The sequence below is a fragment of the Pempheris klunzingeri genome, chromosome 7 (assembly GCF_042242105.1).
Source record: "Pempheris klunzingeri isolate RE-2024b chromosome 7, fPemKlu1.hap1, whole genome shotgun sequence".
Lineage (NCBI taxonomy): Eukaryota > Metazoa > Chordata > Actinopteri > Acropomatiformes > Pempheridae > Pempheris > Pempheris klunzingeri.
In genome coordinates, this window is record NC_092018.1 from 4,783,588 (window position 1) to 4,804,495 (window position 20,908).

Consider the following 20,908-nt stretch of genomic DNA (forward strand, 5'->3'; position numbering starts at 1 on the left):
AATGAGCAGCGACTCTGTACTTTAGCCTACTGGTGTTCGACTACTGTGAGAGGAGGAGATGAAGAGGGATCACTTGCTCTGCTCACAAACACTCCCTTCCATATCTTGGAGTGCCACAGTTTGATATACTTCAGGCGTACTTGGGCTCGGGGTCAGACAGCGGGACACATCCATCCATTTTAACTCCAGCACAAAATGTCTGGAGACATCGGGTCCTTCTCCGCCAAGACCTCCAGGTCTGATCCACAGGACAACTCAGACTGCCAGATAGCACCGATGAAGAGGGGAGGACAGAGAGGATACACACATCATCTCTGGACTACACACAGACACAATCACACACACAAGTGCACTCTAGACAGACACTGCAAGCATACACACACATGGGGAACGTATTTAGTCGAGTCAGGCCAGATGTTTTATCTCAGTATGTATGTGCTCCCTCTAACAGAGGGGTGTTAATCTCTGCAGCTGGAAGCTCGGCATGCTGCTGCTGTGACCGGGACCGCACTTAGAGATTACGCAATCCTGACTAAGGGGGGGGGCATATGTGTGATTTTAGACCTAAAAAGCCACAGAAGATCTCATGCACCATAAATCTCTGACAGACCTAGAGCGACTTCTTCTTTGCAGCTTTGCGTCTTTCTGAAACTTTCCTCTTCACCTCACTGACCGTCTAAATACGAGCATGCATCTCTAAATGACTTTTACTCTGCTGTAATGGTCTAATAGTTGCTGGAATGACACAATGATGTTCGTGTGATGATTAACGTCTTGCTGCTGATTACTGTATGTGATTAACACTGTAAACAGTATAACTGCACATTAATCATGATCAAATTAATCATTTTACTCAGTCGACATGTAGTTTACGGATGCTGTTAACACCTAAGTATTTTTCTTATGCTAGCAATTAAAGACTTCTAATAAGTAGCATCTGTCATTACGTAACATGTGTCCACACATTTTTTTCTTGTTGTGTGGAAATGCTGAGTTGATTAATCGATAAGCTGACCGACCAAGACGAATACATCAGTAAGTTGATGATTATCCTGTAGCATCATTTATAAAGCAGACATTCCAAACATTCTCTGGTTACAACCTCTCAAATGTGAGGATTTGCAGATTTTCTTTGGTTTATAGCATTATAAATCAAATATCTTTGAGTTTTGGACTTTTAGTGGGAGTAAACAAACATTTGAAAATGTATGATAGACCTTTTCTGGCATGTCCCATACTGAGAGAATCGGTTAATCAAAAAAATACAGACAAGATATTTGCTGTTAGTTGCAGCCCTGGTTTCATGATTGGTTCTATAACCAATAATATTGATTCTTAGATGTTATTTCTAAATAGTTTCATAAAGGGCTGAAGCCTTTAGTCAATTAGCTGAGAGACCAAAACGAACAATTGTGGAAAATTGCGTCAAAATCACATCACATCAAAATGTTTAATGCCAAAAGGTGACTGGCTCCAGCTTCTCAGGTGTGAATATTTGTGTCTTTATGACAGATGGATCTGCTGTTTTCATTATATATAATGAATCCTGAAAAGATAATTATTTGCAGCCTTAGTTTTCTAGAAGTTCCACTACAGTACACACTGATGTTACTAAAGCGTGAACCGTGGAGTTTGTGTGTTGAAGTTTCTTTTCCTCAATCAGCAGTTTCTCACAGTGTGGGTGTGAGGGAGTGCAGTTGTTGAAAAACTTTGTGAATGCCAGCAGGGAGGAGTTTGAAAGGGAGCTTGTGTTTCTTTGTAATGTGATGCTGAGATAAGGGCAGCATCCACCACATCAGCCCCTGCTGGCGCCCCGCAGGGTCGACGGACCCCTGTTGACCTGAATCTGTGATCACACAGTCTGTTTTATTAGCTGACAGGAGCAACGTGATTAATGGCTCGGCATTGTCCGCCTCTCGTTGGGCCTGTTGTTTTTCTCTGCTGTAAAGGCAGTGATGGTTTGCGAGGTTTTTGATCTGCGTTTCCTCGCTCCTCTGATCCTGTAATCTGCTTCTACTCCCCTGCATGGGAGCCTCTCCCCTGTATGTGTGTGTGTGCTTTCATCCCTGTGTGCATGTCTTCAAACAGCCAGCACTGTCTGTGGGCATGTTGTGTTGAAGTGCTTTTTAGAGATAAGACCCTCATTCTGGTGTGATGGCAGAAGGGTAGAGGATTAAGGGAGTGAGAACACTGCGAATAGAAGCATCCCCTCTTCCTCCCTCTGCCTCCTCTTTTCTTCCCCTCTCTTATCTTCACTCCTGTTTCATTTTCTTCCCAGCAGTTTTCTCATTTCTTTTTCTGAGTGATCTGCAGCAGGGGCAGTAAATTGCGGTGTGTTTGCACACTGTGGGAGAGTTTCTGTGTCCCTGTCACAGTCTTTAGCCTGAGAGCAGCGGAGAGTGGATGTCACATTAGCACTGGAGCACTCCATCACCTAGCAGCACCTCTGCCTTGGCAAAGAGAGAAAGAGTTGGACTTAAAGTAACACTGAGTGAGGAATGGTGCATCACTGAGAGCTCTCCTCCACTGGTTCATCTCAGCCAAAAGATGAGCCAAGAAAACCCCCAAATCCTTTAGTCTACATTTGATAAATCTCCTTTTGAAGCATAAAATACCCGAAAAATGAAACACTGCTGATTCTAATGATTTGAGACTTTTCCTTAAGGCTGATATGAAAGCTTGTTTAATGGTGGATTGGGGGGGGGGGATATTGAAGGGGGGTATTGAAGTATATAAACTTTTAATGTCTATCTATCTTTTAATTGTCTATGTAAGACACACGGGAAAATACTGCTAGTGTTGCTGTAGTTATGACCTCTTCAGACTTTCTCCCTCCTGTTTGCAGCATGAAGTAGGTGAAGATGTGCCAATAATTTTCTGCCCCACATACTGTAATTCACACACACACAGGTGTGACAACAAAGCCCCTCCTTTGATTATTTTTTCTTTTCTTTTCTTTTCTTTTGCTTCCATGCCCAAACACTCCAGGACCCTGATCTGGAGACTGAGTTGTAGCAAAACACCCGCTATCCTCTGTGTCAGTAGTTTTGTCCTCTGCACTTCTCAGCCCCTCTTTAGCTTATCATCCCTTTGTGGAGCATGCATACTTATCTCCAATGGTGCAAAACACAAACAAACCATTGCCCCCGCATGCTTGAGGGGCCACTTAATTTCCATCTGTCAGAGAAAGCAGACACGAGACAGAACCACATGTTGGAGTAACACTGGCCAGATCTGAGGTGTCGTCGCTGGGTTTGGGTGGGTGGTTGTGGGGTCTGGCGTAACTCAGAAGACAGAACAGAGACAGAACAGACACCTGTGCAGAGGGCACATGAGGCACACAGTGGGCCTTCATGAGTAATAATCTTCCATCTGTGCTGATAAAATGAAGAGCAGGAATACATCAGCATCAAGATTACTTACTGCAGCTTAAGTGGCGTGCACACACAATCAACATTGGATTTTGTTTACCAGACAGTGTCTGTCATGACTATGCTTATCTGCAGGGTGCTGACCTCCTCTGAGGGTCATTTTGTTTACTTCCTAGGGTGTTTCCAAAACTGAGATGCTACAGATAGATCTGACTCCTCATGGATTAGCGTTTGACATTCCTACAAGCAGTAATTAGTGTTATCCACTGCATGCACTGTGTGTCTGCTCTTGGCATGGGTTTTCTCCCTGAATACTGCACATGTACACACGCACTAATTTCCCATTAATGTTTGCGGATATACTCAGTTTATTTTCGTTGTGCCCAGAGGGTCTCGCCATGTTAGCCTTGTTAATCCTGCTGTTGTATCTCTGACAGAAGACCACAGCTCTTCGCCATCTCTGTGTATTTGTCTTGCTGTGGGTTGTTTTGGTAATTCAAATACTTTACACAGTGTAGTGTCATGATGAAAACTTCCTCTACGTCTTCTAGTGTTGTCTCAAATGGATTAAAGAGCACGTCCTGTTTTTTCTGTCAGGGCAAAGGTCAGACGCTGTATGGATCTATTCTGAGGTCACTGCAGATCAGTCATCGTGTTTGTTTTGTCTGTCTTCTGTTTTGCTGGATGTAAGTTTAGTCGCTGTAAAGCCTGCAGTGCAGTGCAGGAGAATGAGGTCCAGATTGCTGCATAGTCTGACACATACATGTTCATTTATATCTTCATCATGAAAGGCTCCTTATACTGTGTAAACTGTATGCATGACAGAAGAGAGCCATGGTTAAAATCGGCCTCGTTTGTGATTTGCGTTTTGTGTTTGTGTAACCTCAATGAGCCGAGGTCCGGCATACCTGTGTTATTTCTGGAGTTAAAGCCTTACCTCCTGCAGGCCAGCCATCAGCCATCAGCCACCAGCACAGTGCAGGTTAGCGCTGTGTTGGATTAGCGCAGGTTTGACCCCCCACCAGGTGTGTGCGACCTGTGTTGCCGTCTCACGTCTCGGCTGTGGTGTCGTATTCACCGGCGCCTCTCTGTGAGTCTACCTGAGTAGAGGCTCACGCTATCACCCTAAACCCAAAAAGCCCAATCAGCTTTGATCCCACCCTGCGGCCCCTGGAAGTAAGTGGGGTCTAATCCCTGAAAAGCCTTAGAAAGCTACAGAGGAATGCCTGGCACACAGCACACCATTCACCCAGGGATTAGACTGAGGAGCTCAGCTTCACACAGTCATTCACTCCACCCACTCTGTGTGAGTATACACATGTGGGCTTGTGGTGTGTGCGTGCATATGTACATGTATGCAAATTTTGCATGCATACAGGGGTTACACAAAATAATCTAAAAACCTCAAGAGGACTTTGCTAACACTGCCAGAAGGCTGGGTCATATTAGGTTGAATGCTAATTAGCAGCATTTGTTAGTAATAAAAGAGGTTTGGAAACAAGGTCTAACATGAGTTTTCAAATCAGCAGGAGCACTAAAGAGGCCAAATGATCTGTGCCAAGACTGAGGGTACACTGGTCCCAAAAACAAACCATTTAGTGTGTCAAGTAAAACCTCCTTCCAAATTGGAGCTTGTAGATATATATATATAAAAAAAAGTCTAAACATATATTCACAATAACAATATACAAACAGTTCCAACACTTTGCTAAGATTCTTTGCATAGCAAATATATGCAAAATCACGCATGATCATCAAATTGTTCTCCACTGATTGATTAAATCAGACAAAACACACGTGAAACAGAATCATCAACTCTTAATGTGTTAGTGTGTAACTGAGAATCATTAATTTGGACATCAGACTTTTGTAAAATGATCCATCGTTACAAGATTCCACTGAAAGCCAATAAATTATGATGTTACTGAACTATAGCTCAGCCCTGTCACACATGGTTTCATTAATTCTTGTTTCCTCGGTAATGAGATAACTGTCTGTTCATTTGTCAGTCTGGAACCTGGAGCACTTTTATAAACATCTGTAACCCAGAAATCGACAGCAGCTGATCACCATCCGGTTTGATCACACCAACACTCTGAACAGATCTTTTTTTTATCCCCTATTGATCCTCGAAGGAGAAAGCTGAGAGCTGAAAATGCGAACCCGCTGCCTTTAATTATAGTTTCATTTTCTGCAGCAGTAGGATTACGTTAAGTGTGTCCACAAGAAACAGCGAGTGCGGAGGCCCCGTCTGTCAGCACACTGAGAGGAGGGACGCAGTAGTATCAGGTGGACCACTGTGTTATTCAAACTCACGTCACAGACGCACAGTATCTCAGTCCTGTGTGTGTTTTAACAGGTGCACAGCTGTACAGAATAATGATATAATGATGCAGAGTGATGTTCAGATTGGACATAAAGTCGACGGTGTTGAAGACAATGTAGCAGCAGTTTGCTGTAGACTCATTAATCTTACGCTGAACCAGGGGTGTGGAGGGACTGATGTTGATCCTGGCACTGTGCTGCTGCTTTGAGAGCTTACCCATATGTGATTGTTAGTATGCAATGGAGCGACGGAGCATCACTAGGTGGATTTTATCTGATCTAATGAAAGAGATGTGTGTCTGATGTCAGTTTATTTTATTTTTTCTACTCTTACCTGGGAGTATTCTTGATAAGCACTCCTTCCTGTGGTTTTGCTGTTGTTCTGCCGCTCTCAGAATAAACCAGGGGCTTTGAGACCCTGCTGCTGAGTGAGGCCTGCATGTGACTCAGCCACAGTCCACAGCAAAGGACTTCTTTAAACATGCAGTGTGTTGGACACACAGACTCAGCCGGCTGCGCTTTTATCAGCCAGACTTCCATGTCTGTTTTCCTTTCATGCATGAACGTATCTGCCGTCAGGGGACCTATTATGACCCTGAGTACCCAAAGTGCAGATATGGAACAGTGTCTCTGTACTGAAACAAGAGCCTTAAGGAACCCTTAAGGGTTCAGTATGCTTAAAACAAACTAGTTTGCACTAGTTAGACACTGTCTGACCACATCTGACGGTTAAAGTGTCTGTGGCTGTTGTAAGTGTCCATCATAGAGGGTGCTGACACACACAGATCCTCAGTTAGTGTCCACTAAGAGACGTTCATGCTGTTCCAACTGATTGTACACATGAAAAACCTAATGCAAGTTTGGATTTTGACTGCTGTACACCTCGGCAAGGCTGTGGAGTTCACTCATGAACAAAGTTATATATCATTATTGTCCTCACCAGAGTGTATTATATGTGGGCTTATGGTCTAACGAGCATGTTGAATGTATTTTCTTCCTTGTAAAACATTTGCAAGACATTTTCTTTAAAATGTTTGGTTTGCATCCGTCTTCTCTTTTGCCCTTTGCTGGAGCATTTCTACTTTTCTGTCTGTCTGTTGACCAACTGAATGTTTCAGACAGTGTTTATTGATCTGACAGGCACCTCGTTTGAAGCATACTGAGGCCTTAAATGTTGGTGGATTTCATGGTTTTTCTAGCATTAAGGGGTTATATGGTTCACTTAGAAGGGAGAGAAGTTTGTTTCCCCATTGAGTTTCTGAAACTTTCAAAATCCTGTCATAGAGCATGAGTTCACATAATTCCTTCAGTTTAACACCAGTTAAAAATGACAATAAACGGGTCACTCTTTAAGCTGCAACACTCAGAGGGGCTTTTACTCAACAGTTTATGTTTCTACAGACTGTTTATATTGGCACTCAAGCATATTTACAACGACGAGGGGAATATCTGATGAGAAGATATTGCAAATAAAATTTCTTCTCACTGACTCCTCTGTCCCGTTTTAAAGCACGTGCTGAAACGGTGGTCTTAAGCTATTTCAATATGTTACATCCAACATTTTTCTCCCTGACAAACCTCTGCGCAGGGTCGAATACCTCCACATTAAAATGATCCACGCTTATGGAGGCAAAATGGAGATTAGGGTGTTATATGAGATGTCCCGAAGGAAACTGACAAATCAAATGATTTGTTATGTTGGAGGAAATGGACAATGCTGTGCGAGAGAAGCTGAATCATGAGGAAAATTGAAACAATAGTGAAGAAAGATTTGGCCTACTTCTTACCACACATGTCTACTGCTCTCTGTTCATTTATAGCCCTGCAGAGTGAGGCAGGTTTATGGTTTGCTATTGAAGCAAAATATCGTCGCAAGGGGAGTTGGAATGGCTACAATCTGGCAATCATGTCTTGGCTATGGATAGACGAGTTTAGTCACTATCACACAGTTATTGTGTTCGGTTGGAGCGTTTGTGTTTGGTTGTCATGGATCCTGCTGCATGGCTGTCAAAGGAGGCTTGATTGTTTTTATTGTTTACATGGGTGGTTAAGGAAAAGTATAGGTTATTGAAACCTTTTTTCTTAACGAGACTTGCTCTCATGTGTATTCACACACAAATCATACCACAGGAGGGAAATTACATTTGGCTGGTGTGGCAACGGGCCTCTAAGCCGTAATAAGTGAGCATTCAGACCAACCTTGGACAAATAAACTGTGTGTTGGGCTGGACGTGTCCTTCAAACAGTCAGAGCAAAGGATTTACTCACCCAGTGTCGAGTGTGTATAGGGGAGGACAAGGGGCAGGATGTTTAGCTGAAGGTTTGTGGATTGGCCTGTGCTTTGCTTGGCTGCAGCTGTGGGCAGAAAGCTGGAGCGCATGTCAACCTCTGTATGGTAATGAACAGGGTCAGAGTAAAGGGTCTGCTGGCCAGGAATTCAGCAGCATGTTTTTGCAGAGAGCAGCAGTGTGTAAACTCTTCCTCTCCACTGCTGCTCCTATTCCAGAGCCAGTTACCTTCCTCCAAAAGAGGAAGAAATATGCCTTCCAGTACCTCGAACACTGTCTTCTTAACACACCTCTGGGTAAACCTATATTCAGACATCATCCAGTTTTGTTCAGAGATGGAGGGTGTGTGAGCCCTGCAGCTTCAGGGTGATGACAGGACTTCTGGGCTAAACTAGCTGCTTGTTAAACCATAATGTCTTTTTTTTCCACATGTGTATGGAAGCTTAAAGGGTTTTTTTTAAAGACACATTTGACAAGCTGTACAAGTAATGTAAGCACTTACTTTTGCTGTTGATTGATTAGTACCGTGATGTAATCATGTTTTCAGTGACTAATAACTATTGTGTAAGTCATTATTTCTTAAGGTAACTTCTTCAACATGGTCTTATTTATGTAGACTTGGCCGTCCTTCCCATCACTTAATAAGATTGTGTGGTGTTGTTAACAGCTGACATGTCTGAACCTGGCTGCATCCTTGAAATAGAAGTCTGAGTGAGCAAGAATGAGCCGTCAGGTGATAATACATATTTTAGACAAACTAAAAGGTTGACCGATCTTGTTTGGAATAATGTTAAGGTGAAATATAAAATGATCTTCCAGTTATTTTTATTATTCTTACCACAGTCCTTGCAGCTGTTCCTCTTGAGTCTTGTCTAGGGATTTTTATTGACATTTTAGGTGGACTGTTTTAGTTTAGGGGGTTAGTGGGCCCCATCAGACTTTATTGTAGCGGTGTTGCTCTTCTCAGATCTCTCAGTGAGCGCAGTGGTGTCATAACCAATAGAAATGATGGCCAAGTACTGTAAAAGCCCAGTTGTAATAAAGCATAATTATCTTTTAAAGGCCTCACATAATGTTGATGTGGTTTTCTTTTTCAATTTAAATCACAATAGCTTATAAAGTGTTCAACAGCTCAAGTGCAGCATGCAAGATATTTAAAGCGTATGTAGTAACAGACTGTATGTGTTACAGTGCATGCGTGTGTGTGGAGGTCTAATTCTGGTCCTGGTTGTTTTTAGAGCTTTTCTTTGACGACCACTTGCGGCCGCGTTTTGGCTCAGAGGAGTGTGGTTTAATTACTGCGGTGTGTGGGGAGTATTTTATATGGAGAGGTCACAGACAAGATGGACCCCTCCCTGCCACACTAAAACAGCAGCAGAAGATCGTGTGGTTTGATCCAGTCATGTCCGGGTCTGCAGCCCTGTTTTCACTGGTTTCCCTGGTGACTGCAGGAGGCTCAGAGATGGAGAGATGGGGGAAAAAGGTTACACCTCGCTGGATGAGATGCCAACCGAGGTCACTGAAAGGGAGGGTGACGCCAAGGAAAAGTTTACAAAGCAGCTTTTATTTGGGTCGGCGAGGGTCACGAGGGAGGAGCCGGGTTTCATCGGACTTCTGTGTTATTGTGTCTCCCTTAATAAAAGTGAAGGGTGTGAGCTGGTGTCAGCCTCGGCCACACGCTTTTATTAGACATCTGCTGCTTTCAAGTGGAGGAAATGTTTAAAGGCTGGCGGGTGGATTTGCAGTACAGCCTGTCACAACCACATACTATCTCAAATCGGCACGCTACAATCCGACAGATGTGCCCACCACCAATTTTAGCCACTTTACACAGACCACAGCATTGTTTGCTTTATGGCACAGAGAAAATTGTTCCCATTTTACCATACGCTTTAGGATTTTGTTTTTAGAAACAATGGAGACAACAGCAAATTAGAGTTATTCCATTTTTACATTCACTTTAAATTCTTGGGTTTTTATTCTCTCACGTTTGCCTCTTGTTGTTGTGGGCGTTCATGCAGCACTTTGCACACTGAAGCGACCAACAGGCTTTTTGTAAAAGGAGTGAACACCACCACACTGCTACACCCCCAAGCAAGTGGTTAACAAACAGTGGAAGCAAGTCTGCTCTGCTTAGTAATTAGAGGCAAAGGTGGTGAGTGACTGTAAAACAAAGCTCAATTTTCCTGTAATTAGTATCTACTAGTGCCTTGCAGGTATTCTCGACAGTCTGGACCAAACCTCTGTGGGGTAGAAAGCTGTGGGTCTCGCATGATGAAACTGCGTGGGAAATGCAATAAGCAGGAAGCATGGTGAGAGGAAGGGAGGGAAGGAGGGCAGGTTGTGGAAGGTGAGTGCTGCATCCTGTGCAGAGAGGTCTACACCACAGCTGTCTGTGCCCAGCGAGGCCAGTTTTCTGTCCAGGAATGGCAATGGGAGCACATGTCTGTAGGCCAGACAAACACCGCTGTCAGCAGACACCCCAGTCACCTCAGCAGTCAGACTATTCAGCCCGACGCAGCTCTGTAATTACACACCGCCGCCTGCTGTGCAGGGGGCGGTAGGGGCAGCCAGACTGAGATGCAGACCCCATCGCTGCCATCAGCATCACTACAGGCATGTGCTGGAAAAACAGAGAGAGTGAGAGAGATAGGGAGAGAGAGTGAGAGGGAAGACGAGGTAAAGAAAGCCCTGTCTGGGACAGAGAGGCGTGAAGAGAGGCAGGAGAGACCCTCCTCCTTCCTGTGAAAGATTAGAGGCTGTGCGTGCGAGCACATCTGGATGGGCTGGAAGAGCTGAAAGGACTGATGTGAGAATCGGCACAGCCAGAACTGAGGAAGATGAGTGACACAACACTGCTGCTCACTAGTGGCCTCAGCATCGGTTGTCTCTGTTTGCATGTATGTTTTTGTGCAAAATGCCTTAAACATATAGAAACAGCTACAGATGCATTAGTTAACAGCTGAAGTAGGCCTCTGATCACAGATCTTATTGTGTTGGTTCTGACAGCTGAAAATGAACTAAAATACAACAATGTCCTTCTCAAATCGAAGTGCATTTATGTACATTTTATACAAGTAGAAGTCAAAGAAGTACAGAATATAATTTATATGCTTTTTATGATAATGTTTTAAAGTATTTTTCTACATATGTCGACCAGCTAACTGTAACAGTAATAAACAATAAACTTCAATAAAAGTAAAGTGACTTTAAAACTACCAGTACAAGTACTTAAATCTTTTCCTCAGATGCAGTAACCAGACTAAATGTAATTAATTATTTTCACCCTTTGCAGTGACAGGTGGAGGTCTAGCGCTGTGCAGGGTGTGTTTAGGGTGGTGTGGTGAGTGTGTGCTGCCCTGCAGTGCCTTGACTTAAGTGTCTGTGCTGATTGATGAGGTGCAATGTGTGTGTGACCCTACACGCTCTCACCTCAGGGTCCTGGAGGCTAGAGCCAAATTTCACTTGCAGCAGGTCTTTGCAGCACCGCACCCAGACTTGTAGACCAGAGCAGATGTAGACTGGCCGCCTCAATGTACTTGTTTTGCTAAGGTGAGGATTCAGTCCCGCTCAGCTTATCTTTTCCTCTGGGATCAATTATCTGGTCAATTGTTATAGCAAGGCTGCACTTCCCTCTCACCTGTAATTACAGCTGAACCTGTCCAGTGTGTGGGCTGCTCCACTCTCAGGCTGAGAGGTGGGGAGGCAGAGTGGCAATTCCAAGGGAAGGAAATGATGAAGTGTGTCCCACCCTTTAAGTCAACCACCTAATAAAAGAAACCTGCAACCCTGGGAAAGCGCAGTAAACGCTGGGGTTCAGATGCAGGGTTTTGTGCTGGGCAGAGCACCAAGCCCTAATGACCAGACTGAGACCTGTCAGCTGTATGGGAGGTGGACGCTGCTGACAGGTCTGCTTTAACACACTTTAATACCGGCTGAGATTGAGTCAGCCATCAATGAAAAGCTCCAGCAGCCTTTGGAGAAGAGAGGCATGTTCGCATCCATTTTTTTTCTCTCCCGCAAAACAAACTGAAATACCTCAGCTCAGAGTATCAGCTGATTCATTTCTCTGGCCACCATGACTGAATTCATCTAAATGATTGTAAAATTACTAAATATGGTAAAGACACAGACAAAAACAGTATTTAGTATTTTGTTTTATTCACCAAATGTAACTTTCATGTGCATTAGAATTAATAACTGAATGGTCTTCACATTCCTGTCATGACATCTCTGTACCTGACATAGTGTAGCAGGTCTGCATATTAATAACATATTTGTCCACTACCTATTTTTTGAGGTGCATTGGATAAGACTGTGCAGAAGTAATTCTAAAAATATACAATAACTGGGTTTCACACAGCTCCTTTTTGGAAAAACAGAACAGAATAAAACAAAAGCTGGATCACCTCAGTCTGTCTCTTTGGGATTCAAAAATAGACAAAAGAAACCGCTTACTCTGCAAACATATGTTCTGAGTAGCTTTCTTGTTCTGCCCGACTTGTTTCGAGGAGCACAGTGTTCTCTGTGAGTAGACTGCTTGTGTGTGTGTGCATGTTTATCTGAAGACAGCAGCAGGAGCAGCAGTCAGTCCAAGGCGGTGCGGAGACAGAGACAAACGCCTCCCCGGGTTGGCTGTCAGCACCTGGTCACTAATGATGCTGCAGCGCTGAGCTCAGCTAATTGACCCGACAGAGATGGATCAGGACCTTACACTTTGCTGTGTCTGCTCGCTGCAGTGTGTGTGTGTGTTTTGATGTTTGCATTCATGGCTGCCAGACCCTGTACTGTATCTCCTCACAGGAACTTCAAATTTTGAGATAAGACAGTTAGACTCAAGGAAACAGAGCAGACAAGCTGTACAACACAATTTCTGCTTCAGATATTCATCCACCCTCCTCTACAGACCATATGAGAGTTCAACCAAAGTCTCACTCGCACATTCATAAAGCTTCTTAAGGCCTGCTGCTGAATCTTTCTGCACTGAAGCAGAGAGCAAATAAACCTCAGAAGGTGATGAGCTTGGAGGATCAGACAGTGAGTGTGAGATGTGTGTTTAAGGGCTCTGGTTGGCAGGACGAACTGGCCTCTTAGCATGAGGGCTCTGGTTTATTTTCACTGGGAGAGTATCACTGAAGGAGTGACCTTGGCCCATTAATAATACAGCCAGTGTGTGTGCATATGTGTGTGTTTGTCACGCTTTTCTCACACACACACATGCAGACAAAACTCTACACAAAAGCACTTGCATACACACCTTAGTTTGTAGAGCGAGAGGTGCAGCTGCAGTCTTGCTCATTGTACCCAAGGCTCTCTCTGGTGGTTCCAGCACAGGCCAATAATAATAGTTTTGTAATAAAGCTGCCATAATAATATTGTAATGATATAATCGTAACAGCAGGTTTTAGAATCTAAATCAAAATTTTGCGTTCTCTTGAGTGCAGTCAGCTGAGACTGAGGGCTTCCCTCTTCGGCCCTGATCACACTTGGCATAAATGTGTCTCTGGTTTGGCTCACAATCAGTCTGTTCCTGAGGCAAGTTACTATTTACTCTCTTTCTGTCTGCATTGTCCTCGCTCAATTTTGTTTTTTTTGTTTGTTTGTTAGTTTGAAGTAGTTATTTGAAGATGCAGTATGCAAAAAAAAGTCTTAAAGTGTGTATTTTTCTCCATCAGCAAATTCACCAATAAAATGTAATGAGGGTAAGGAGGTGAGATATAATCACGACTGATAACTCAGTACTCAATTGAGATGCATTTAACGCCTCATGTGAGCTGCAGTTTGTTGCAGCTGGACCTGGACACTGTTTGAATACACAATACAAAGGCAGCGTAATACTGATGTCAGTACTCTCACAATGAAAATCTAACTTCAACAAACATGCATTCATTATATTGTAGTTGAGCTACACTGTTAAGTCAATATTTTCTTTTAATTTGACATGCTAGTGTTCACTTTACTCACCTACGGTGTTTTTCTTTTATTCGAGCAGCGAGCGATGTGCAGCAGAGGAATCACAGGAGGTGAAGTCCTGTCAGGGGGATACATGTGTGGCTTGGCAGACCTGTTGCTCAGATTTCAACACACAACTTCAATGGTCTGTTTAACTTAAGCTACATGCTATTGCGCATATTATCATCATGAACTTGAGCATGAACAATCCTTTCTAAACGACTTAACACACATTCATTATGAAATAGGAAATTCTATCCTTCTCGCTTAGACCTTCGCTCCTCTTTTATTGCACCAGAGGAGGTAAAGTTTATTCAAAGAGTGTTTGTAAACAAATGACTGTACTCTGTGTGTGTGTGTGTGTGTGTGTGTGTGTGTGTGTGTGTGAGAGAGAGAGAGAGAGAGAGAGAGAGAGAGAAGTGGAACCAAAGACAGAGCTGATGTCAGGACGGCCTCTGGCCCACTGAACTCTCTGTGGGGGTATTCCTCTAATGAAGAGCTCAGACTCCGTCACTGATTAGGGCCCAGTGAAACATGGGGGCAAAAGGTCAAATGCATTCACACATTTCTTTGACCCCCTCACTTGGGCAATTAGCCCACTGAGAACAAAGAGTGGATACAGTGAGCCGTGTCCATAGGGGGGCATTCATTAGCTGTGATGATGTTATTGTTGGCTGAGAGAGCGATGGACCACACTGGAAGCATCCGAGATCGTCCTCTTTCTTCTGCGTGCACACACACTTTCAGTAAACAGACTCTGTCACAGGAGATGCAGAGGAAAAGAGGGGTGATGCAGGAAGAGGTGTGTGTGTGGGAGACAGTTGTCCTTGCGCCAAAGCCGGCTTAAGGCTTCATACAATAGCTCGAGTGTGGGTGAGGGGATCTTGGCGCTTGAATGTTCTTTACTCTGGAGGGAGAAGAGGTGCCGTTAGGGGCGAGAGCTAGATTTCCAACCCACAGCCCCCTCCATTTGTAATTGAATGCAGCCATCTACATGAGCCGAGCTCCAGAGAAAAGGACCCTGTCATGTGCATGTACATGTAGCCTACACACACACACACACACACACACACACACACACCCCCACACACCTCTCTCGGCCTTCCCCATGTGGACTGAAGTGGGGAGCAGATGAGAAAAGAGCAGATCAAAGTGTGTGTTCTCCACGTCTCTGCCTGTCTCAGTTTATACTGTTATCAAAATGTGGAAGACTTTTCTCCGATCTACAGCGCATGCCATAACATTTCTGTCTCAGGTCTTATATGGTTTGAATCCATCTACACTTGTAATCCTCTGAGAAATAACCAGAACCCAAAACAGTGAAATCATGAGTACAGAGGTTGAGGAGAGGGAATTATTGCAGTGGTCTCAATTTACCCTAAACCATGTGTTCTGTGTACGTTTCATACTCCTCTTTTGCCTTCTCTCCCCCCTCTTTAATCACTAAAACCATTATGCTTTCCTGTCTTAAGTTCCCAAATGTTTATTTTTCTTCGTGACAATAAGCTCTGCATTTTCCCTCTCTGGGTCTGCTGCAGTGGATAGAGACTGATCACCGATGTTACGACAAGTGAGGCTGTAAAAGAAGAACACCGTTCTCCTGCTCCGGTTTGGTGCTGCAGGTGCTATTTCATGGCTTCTTTTAGTGTAGCACTTGGCGTTGGCTGTGGCTGCTGGCCACTGAATAGAAAGACGTGCTTCCTGGTGGCTAATGAGGTGCTGAACCCAGCCTCTTGTTTGTATCAGGAGCACCTGGGCCGACCAGAGCCAGACCAGGCAGGACAAAGGAGGCAGTCTAGCATTTCCACAAAGGTCTGCCCATTCAAAACATCCACAACCCAGGGACACAAACTCCCACACTTCATAAAATGAAGGCAAGACAGAATGCGAGCCGAGACTACCCATTCTCTCTGCACAAGGAAACTATTGTTTGTCTTTACACGCCCTCTCTCTCGGGCTTTGCGATTTTATACTCCATAAAGAAACAAGGCAAAAGGAAAGCAACTTGGCAAAGCCTCAGTGCACACACTGTTTGTCTCTTGGAAATGTAACAGAGACAAAAGCTGTCTGTCTTCTGTCTTCTCTACATCCCATCAACTTTTTGTCAGATCTTTAGAGCTGATAGTAAGAGGCTCACCTGGAGGATAGCAGCCCAGCTTGGACATGCATAACCTGGTGTCTCCCACAGTGAAACATCTTCACACAACCCACAGCACAGTCTGTGTGAGACATTACATTAAACACAAAATTACAGTTTGCAGCAACGTGTGTCCGTCGTGTCTTTCTTGTTTTTCTGTTGTCCTCTGAACAGTAACAGAACAGTAATACTGAACAATCCTTCAAAAGTCTGGATATTATTCATGTCAGCTTGGTATCCACAGTAATGGTTAAGGTTTTTAGTGACGGAAAGTCGGTGGCCATGGTAAACAAACTATGGTTAAGGTTAGGCCACTAAAAAGCCTGGTTAGAGGTAGGGAGAGACTGTGGTTACATTATATAACAAAACTAACATTAACTGCAGATCAGTTTGGGGACACAGTCCATAAAATGTCAGAAAATAGTGAAAAATGCTTCCAACAGTTGCAAACCCAAAGATTTTCAATGACATAAAATAGAGAAGAGCAGCAAATCCTGACATTTGAACAGCTGAAACCAGAGAATCTTTAGTGTTTTTCCTCAACGCATTATTCGATTAATCAACTAATGGTCTCAGCTCTAATGTCAGCAGTATACTGTAAAAGGTTGTTTGAATGGATTTCCAGTGGCGGATATTGGGGCAAATAGATCTTGGTGAGAGTTTGAAACTATTCGATTCCTGTGTTGGATATGAATGGAAATAGAAACTTCTAAATCTTAAGATTATGTTGTCAAGGTCAAGAAACTGTAACTTCAAACCCAAGCCACAGAGGTGACATTTTTCTGTCTGTTTGTCTTCCGTTACAGATGCAGGGAACCAGCTTGTGGCTCAGGAGGCATTAAGGAAACCATCCACGCTACGCCGGCCATCTGCGCGCACAGGAGAGTCAATCTCTAGTAAGAATTATGAATATTTGACTACTTTGATCATACAACACAGTGGCAAAGATATCCTACATAATTAAGTGTCTGATTCCTGCTTTTTTTAGATTGTCTCAACTGCAGTCGAATCACCGCTTTGAGTGACAAGTTGAGCTCACTGGAGGCGAAGGTATGGACTCGGTGTCCGGGTCACTGAGGAATATGATAGCCCTGCATTAAACAAGCATATTGTTTTTAATTGCCCACACTTGTTTTATGTCTTCCTGTACCAGGTCCAATTACTCACAGCCCCGGCGTCCGTATCACATCACCACCTTCAGGGTAAAGGAGGAACTGCACCAGAGGCCTCATTACTGATGGGGGCCGTGCCCGCTCAGGGAGCTCCTGGTGAGCAGGGACCTGCAGGTAGATATATCACACTGACATGCAGGAAGTTAAAGAAATACTGTATGTTTCCATTAAGTGGAGTCCAGGCTTTTGTGTTGTGATAATTGAGTCAGAAATCTTTCCTTTCAGCTTTCCTCCACCAGCAGCAGCTCTCTTTCTGACCTTTACCTGCTCACCTCTGCTCATATCCTATTTCCTCCGCAGCACATACACTCGTTTCCTTCAGCAAAAGTAAGAGCCCAGTTGTCTGCGCTGCTCACTTTCAGCGCTCTGTGGCAGTGTGGAAAGCGAGCACTTCAGATTATGAGAGTCGTCTCCTGTCCTGGAGTTGAGCCCAGCGCTTGGCTGCAGCTAACAACACTTTGCTAACCCTGCTGCACTGTCAGGAGATGCATGTGTTTAGGCAAATGTTGTTCCCAGTTATAGCCACTATGTGAAGGAACTTTGTCTGATTGTAGAATCAAATTACTCTGATGGCACAAGTTTTGATTTGTAGAAAAATAAGACAATCCTGGCAAAAATGGCTCCCGTCTATGTCTGTGTTCTAAATCACACCCTAATTCACGTATTCACTCCTCCCTAAATGAAAGACACTCAGTAGGGGGCAGTAAAGTCAGACTTTGATCTTTGATTTTTTATTATTTTCAAACTTGTAGTCTTCAGCCCCAACCGGCGCTGACTCAAGTGACATCAGTTGAGGTAATTCAGACAGCGCCCTCTGGAGCTTATATAGTGAATCATATATATATCTTCTTTATAAACTACAAAAACTCTTACTTTTCTTTAACTAATGAAAATAATTAGTATTTGGAGCTGAGCTTTAACAGCCCTAACGATGACCGAGGGCTTAGGATGACTTTATGACTTTAGAGAGAGAAGAATTTAGAGTTTCTCTTCATCCCTCAGTGGATTTTAGATCGCCTTAGATCGTTTGAGACAAGATTTTCTCACCAAGCTACACCTCTCTGTTTTCATTACAGGTCCTCAGGGCGAAAAGGGGAGAGATGGGCTTCCTGGCAGAGAAGGTAAATTGCAACCATAATTGCCTTTCATTTGATGTGAAACCATTTTAGATATAAACCAGTTAAGGCTTAATGATTACTCTTAACTGTTTCCTCCTCGTAGGGAAGGCAGGCTCTCGAGGGCTACCAGGTCCCTCTGGGCCTCGGGGGGATCCCGGGCTAAGGGGCCCATCTGGCACGCCTGGATCGAGGGGAACCCCAGGACCTGCAGGTAAGAGAAGACTGAGGGTAGAAAGACAGACAGCATACTAGTTAGCAGACAGTTGTGAGCTGAGAGGAAGAAATGAACCATGTCTTAGTAGATGTTGACACAGTTTGTCAATACTCATGTTGTAAAGATGTGAGTGTTTGTTTGTCGTTGAGAGACACAGAGGGAATTGCAGGGCACTTGTATACTTAACCTATTGTCTGTGTATTTGAATGGTTCACTACTGACCAAGAACCCATGGAAACAACAGTGGAACAACAGAAGTATTTGTCTTTCTCTTAAACCACTCGGCCAGCCCACAGACCCTCCAGCGGTGAATGTCGAAGCGTTCCAGCAGCCCCTGAGGCCTGCTGGTAACTTACTGGAATTTGGGCATTTTCTTTGTTGGCTTTTAAAATCATATGTTTCTAAAAGTGCTGTTTTAGTGGGCAGCAAAAGCATTTGTTTTCAGACTACATATAAACTCCCAACATGTGCTGCTGCTCATGGTCACCGAACCAGAACAGACACCGAACCATAAATCTGCTCTATGTATTCAGAGCTCAGTGGTTATGTACAAATTGTAAATGACCTGTTGGGGGAAAGAGTAAATCCACAGGCAGCTGTGACTTGAATGATAATAAAGTAAATGACGGTATAAGTGATCAGAACATGTGTTCTCGCTATAGGCTGTTATTTCTCCGTTCTGGATCATGAAGGGAGTGCCTCTCCTTTCAGGCTAACATATGACCCCTGCTCTGTGCCTGCTGCTGGGTAAAGATGAGATGTGGAGCAAAAGTTAAACTACAAACCCATTTTCCGAGAAGCGCCATGTGACTTCAATCTGAAATGAACATGAGCTATATATACACAAATCCCTGGTCCTTATGATTTCCATATGCCTGTGGTGTTATTGTTTTTTCTATCTCCATTACTTCATAAGTACCCAAAACCAGTGCTATGTCTTGCATCCGAAGCTATGTTTTTCTTATTGTGCTGATCTTTTTTCATTTTCTTAAAGAGAAAGATAAACACAGGACTGGAATGTGTCCAATGTCACAGAAAATGTAGACAAATGTGTTTTTGAGCCGGAGGTTATGGGAAAGATGGGAGAGAAGTGAACTTGTGTTGTTTGGAGATGTGATATTGTACATTATGATGAGGCCTAATAAGTTACAGGAGAGTTGTATTGCAAAGTTTGGCTCATATTTTGATGCAGCATCCTTTTGCTGCTCAAGGGAACCATTACTCTGTAGGAGAAACGAAAATTGTTTTCCCAAATATGTCGCATAGCCTCCAAAGAGCCACTTTGATTGGCCATTTGAACCACTGTGCTGCACATTGTTGCTTACAGTCGCCCTGGAGCAGCCATAACACAGACGGTCATGCTGCAGTGTTTACCAAGCTAAGTGAAAACGGCCCACGGAGGTGTCAAATCAGAGCTGTAATAACATTACCTTGCAAAGCAGTAATTAGTGGACTGTCATTGTCAGTTGCATCAGTGCATAAACAGAGAGGTGGCGAGTGTGGGTCTGTCGGACGGCAAGAGGTGGCGTTTAGGGGGCAGCATTACCTCAGAGAGTCCAAACGATGAGGTCAGATGTAGTTGTGCTGGTGCTTTTTTTCCACCTTCAAAAAAACGAGGACAGACACTTTCACATGTGGACAAGCTAGTGGTGTGTATGCAGGGGTCATTTCATTTACCATGAGCCCATGAGCCAGTGCCAGTAACACTGTGCCGGGTTTAATGGTGTTTATTTGAGCTTTCCCATGCCCCCAAGTAAGTTCCCAGCACTGGACCATTAAACACCCTCCTCCTGTTAATTACAGAGAAACTAAGTCATCCATGTCATACCCTCCTCCTTCTCTGTCCAGCGGCTGATTTAACTCCACATGTGCACATGGGCAGATATAAAGGCACACACACACACACAGAAACACACACACCCATGACAGACACTAATATCTTAATCTAATCTATTTCCTCTCTGGTCTTTATCATAGTTTATCTTATCATCATCACATTACCCAAAGTCATTTATCATTTTCCTCTCCAGAAGAAACTTTTAACGTCATATTTTGACATTTCTTATGTCTGTCATCACAGTGATGTTTCTGTTATTCCTCCTCTCAGGCCCCCGTGGTCCACCAGGACTCCCAGGAGAGAGGGGTCTACCGGGCCCTCCTGGCCCTCCAGGGCCTCCAGCGCCGGCTAGTGCCCACATCCCAGAGCCAGACAACAGTAAGTCTCCGGACAAGCAGCAGACTTCATACAGTTGCTGTGACAACAAATGCCACACCGAATAGTTAAAACTACTCTTTAGCAATAGTAATACCACTAAAGCTTATTCTGTAATA

At 43.9% G+C, this 20,908-nt stretch overlaps 1 protein-coding gene across 1 annotated transcript in view; it reads left to right on the forward strand.

The window, feature by feature from the left end:
• Positions 1-20,908, forward strand: part of emid1 (EMI domain containing 1) — a 48,841-nt gene that overhangs the window by 19,523 nt on the left and 8,410 nt on the right. Inside the window, exons 4-9 of the mRNA XM_070834530.1 lie at positions 16,880-16,969; positions 17,062-17,123; positions 17,227-17,359; positions 18,322-18,366; positions 18,467-18,574; positions 20,685-20,792. Coding sequence (XP_070690631.1) covers positions 16,880-16,969; positions 17,062-17,123; positions 17,227-17,359; positions 18,322-18,366; positions 18,467-18,574; positions 20,685-20,792 — 546 coding nt within the window. The remainder of the gene's footprint in view (positions 1-16,879; positions 16,970-17,061; positions 17,124-17,226; positions 17,360-18,321; positions 18,367-18,466; positions 18,575-20,684; positions 20,793-20,908) is intronic.